We start from the raw sequence: 2680 nt of genomic DNA, 5'->3' as shown, positions 1-2680 counted from the left end.
CAGTGACTTGTCATGCAAATTGTGCACTTACAGGAGTTGGCAAGTCACATTTGACAGGTGTCAACCCAACAAAAAGACTTTGACGAAGCCGAACCAGTCCACGCGCGTGAGAAATGGCACCGGAGGGCAAAAGCAGAGCAAGAGGGGGAGGTGGAAGAAGCGGCAAAGCCACAGATTCTGGTGCAGCAGCTGCCGTGGCCAGCGCAGTTGACCTCCTGCTAGAGATCCTGATGCGCCTCCCGGCAAGACCCCTTCACCGATTCAAATGCGTATCTAAACAATGGTACTCTCTCATCTCTGACCCCCAATTTAGAATCGATTACGTCCAAAAGAACCCTAATGATCTTTTGGGTTTGCTGCTGATTATTCAAGGTCCATACTCTGAATTTTCGTTCATTTCCCTTAGAGGCTGTGGCCAAATTGTTAAAGACCCAAAATTTTTAAGCACCCCCAATCTCAAAATTCATCATTTCTGTAATGGGTTGATGTGTTTTTCCAAGCCTCACATGGATTCACCTCAGTTTACTTCTTATTATGTTTGTAATTCTGCTTCCGGGCACTCGAAAAGAATTCGGGTTCTTGAGAGCTCGACCAGAAAGAGATTGATGGCTGTTAATGTGGCTTTTGATCCTTCAAAGTCACCCTTCTACAATGTCGTTTTTGTTAGTGAAGAATCCGGGTCGGAACTGAACCATCTGATCAAAATTGATATATACTCATCCGAGACCGAGGCTTGGAGACCCAGCAGCAAGGGGCTGTACATTGTGCCTTATGATGTGGATTTTGACAATGGGGTTTACTGGAATGGGGCAATTTATTGGTATCATCAAAGGAAAAACTCTTTGGCATATTTTGATTTGGATACCGGTTGCCTTGAAAGATTACGAATGCCACTGCTTTCTCTGGGATCGTATCCCATGGTTTTCGACCATTTTGGAGAATCAGGTGGCCATCTGCATCTTGTTGGGATCTGCAGTCCAAGGACTACTCTGTTCACTGTGTTTGAAATGCAGCAGGATAGGTCCGGTTGGTTTGTGAAGTGTAATGGTGATTTGGATGCCGTAGCAGCTGCTTTCCCGAAGATGGTTACCCTTAAACCCAGTAACCCTTATGTGTTTTCTGCAGTGAGCCTTATTAGAGAAGAAGAAGAAGAGGAGCTGAGTATTGTGCTAACGATACCTGGGAGTGTGGTCAGATATGATGTCAAGCATAAGACATCAAGGAAGCTCTGTGATCTTCCAAAAGGCTGTATGTTCAATGACTTTACGGCTATACAGAGGAGGGTTAAGGCGCATCAATACATCGAGACCCTTGATTCCATCTGAAAGCTGTGCTTCTCTGGTATCTCCTCTTTCCACCTTGACCGGGTTGTAAATTGGAAAATCAAAACTGTTGCAAAGAAGTTTAGTTGAAGTATATTGCTTTCTAATGAACTGAGATTAACTATGCTTGTTGCGTCTAATTTAAAGCCTTAAAAGCTTGAGCATATTTGTGACCATGTTGAAATGTTTAATAACTATTTGACCGAGGCTCACTGCTATTTCCCAACACCTGTAAAATAGATTTATGAATGGAAGTAAATATGCAGTATTTATCGACCAAAGTATTTGGTTATTGGGGAAAACTCAATATACTTCTGATGTCGACTCATGATCGCGTGTTCCTTATAATAATAGATGCATAAGATTTGTTTCTTAGAAGTTCAACACTTTTCGTCTATTGAATGAGTCTATCACCGCAGCTGCTCTGTCCTGCGGATTCACTAGGAACTTTCGTTCAAGTTCAATATCTTGATCTCTCAATTTGTTGTTAATTTCTAGCAGATGCTCACTAGGTTTGTTGATTCAAAATTTGGATCCTCGTACGATAGAGAATATCATAAATGCAGTTCTTTCAGGTGTTGCTGCTACTGCTATAAAGAAGCAGGAATTGGGTTAACAAAATAAGCTTGTTTTACATTGTGAGGGATAGACTGGAGGTTTGATTTCTAGATCACAAGTTGGAACTGGTGTTGCTAAATCAGTGGAGATCCCAGAACTTAGATATTTTGGTAGAAATTGTCTGTAAGTTGAAAGTAGAAGATGGATTAGTTTCGAAGAAACTTATCATTTCCAATTCTAGCAAAACTGGTAAGAATCGAGGGTCAAGTTTCCTTCGTTCTAATGCATCTTTTATCTTCAACTTGGACAAACTTTGGAAGTTGGCATCCACTACACTGAGTTAACTGAATTATCCATTTCATTCCGATCATAGACAGCAAAAGAGTGTTTTTGAGAGGCTTTGTTGTGAGGGTTCTTTTTGCCATTTTTGATTACGAGCGGACCTTCTTATGAAAACTTTATTCTTAATTTAATTTCCGGTTTATTGAAACCGTCAAAGAAATCACAAAGTTTTCCAACTCAAAATTCCATAATTATTTGAGTAATATGCTGATTTAGTCACTAAATTATTACCCAAGCGAAAATTAAGTTTTATTTTTATATTTTTTTTTACAGAAAAATAAGTTCTTAAAGGCATTAAAAACTGCAAATTCTATTCTTACTAGTAGATTCGAAGCTATTCCATTCAATTCTCTGTTGAAGTAGTACCTAGAGTGTGTCACGTTCAAAGTATGTAACTAAACTGACGAAAAATTGAATAGAATAACTGAATCTTTTAATATGGATGAAATTGACAACTT

General features: G+C 39.5%; 1 protein-coding gene across 1 annotated transcript; it reads left to right on the top strand.

The window, feature by feature from the left end:
- Positions 1-1550, top strand: LOC137737701 (F-box protein At5g07610). The gene has a single exon (XM_068477246.2). It carries the CDS (start codon positions 114-116, stop codon positions 1323-1325), a length of 1212 nt encoding a protein of 403 aa, XP_068333347.2. The 5' UTR covers positions 1-113; the 3' UTR covers positions 1326-1550.
- The last annotated feature ends 1130 nt before the right edge of the window (positions 1551-2680 follow it).

This window comes from Pyrus communis, chromosome 13, assembly GCF_041283825.1.
Source record: "Pyrus communis isolate YQ-2024b chromosome 13, ASM4128382v1, whole genome shotgun sequence".
NCBI lineage: Eukaryota > Viridiplantae > Streptophyta > Magnoliopsida > Rosales > Rosaceae > Pyrus > Pyrus communis.
The sequence above is the reverse complement of the archived record's forward strand: the minus strand, read 5'-3'. Positions and strand labels throughout refer to the sequence as shown.

Coding starts and splice junctions, on each gene's coding strand:
- LOC137737701 (XM_068477246.2), top strand. CDS start 114: ATGGCACCGGAGGGCAAAAGCAGAGCAAGAGGGGGAGGTGGAAGAAGC.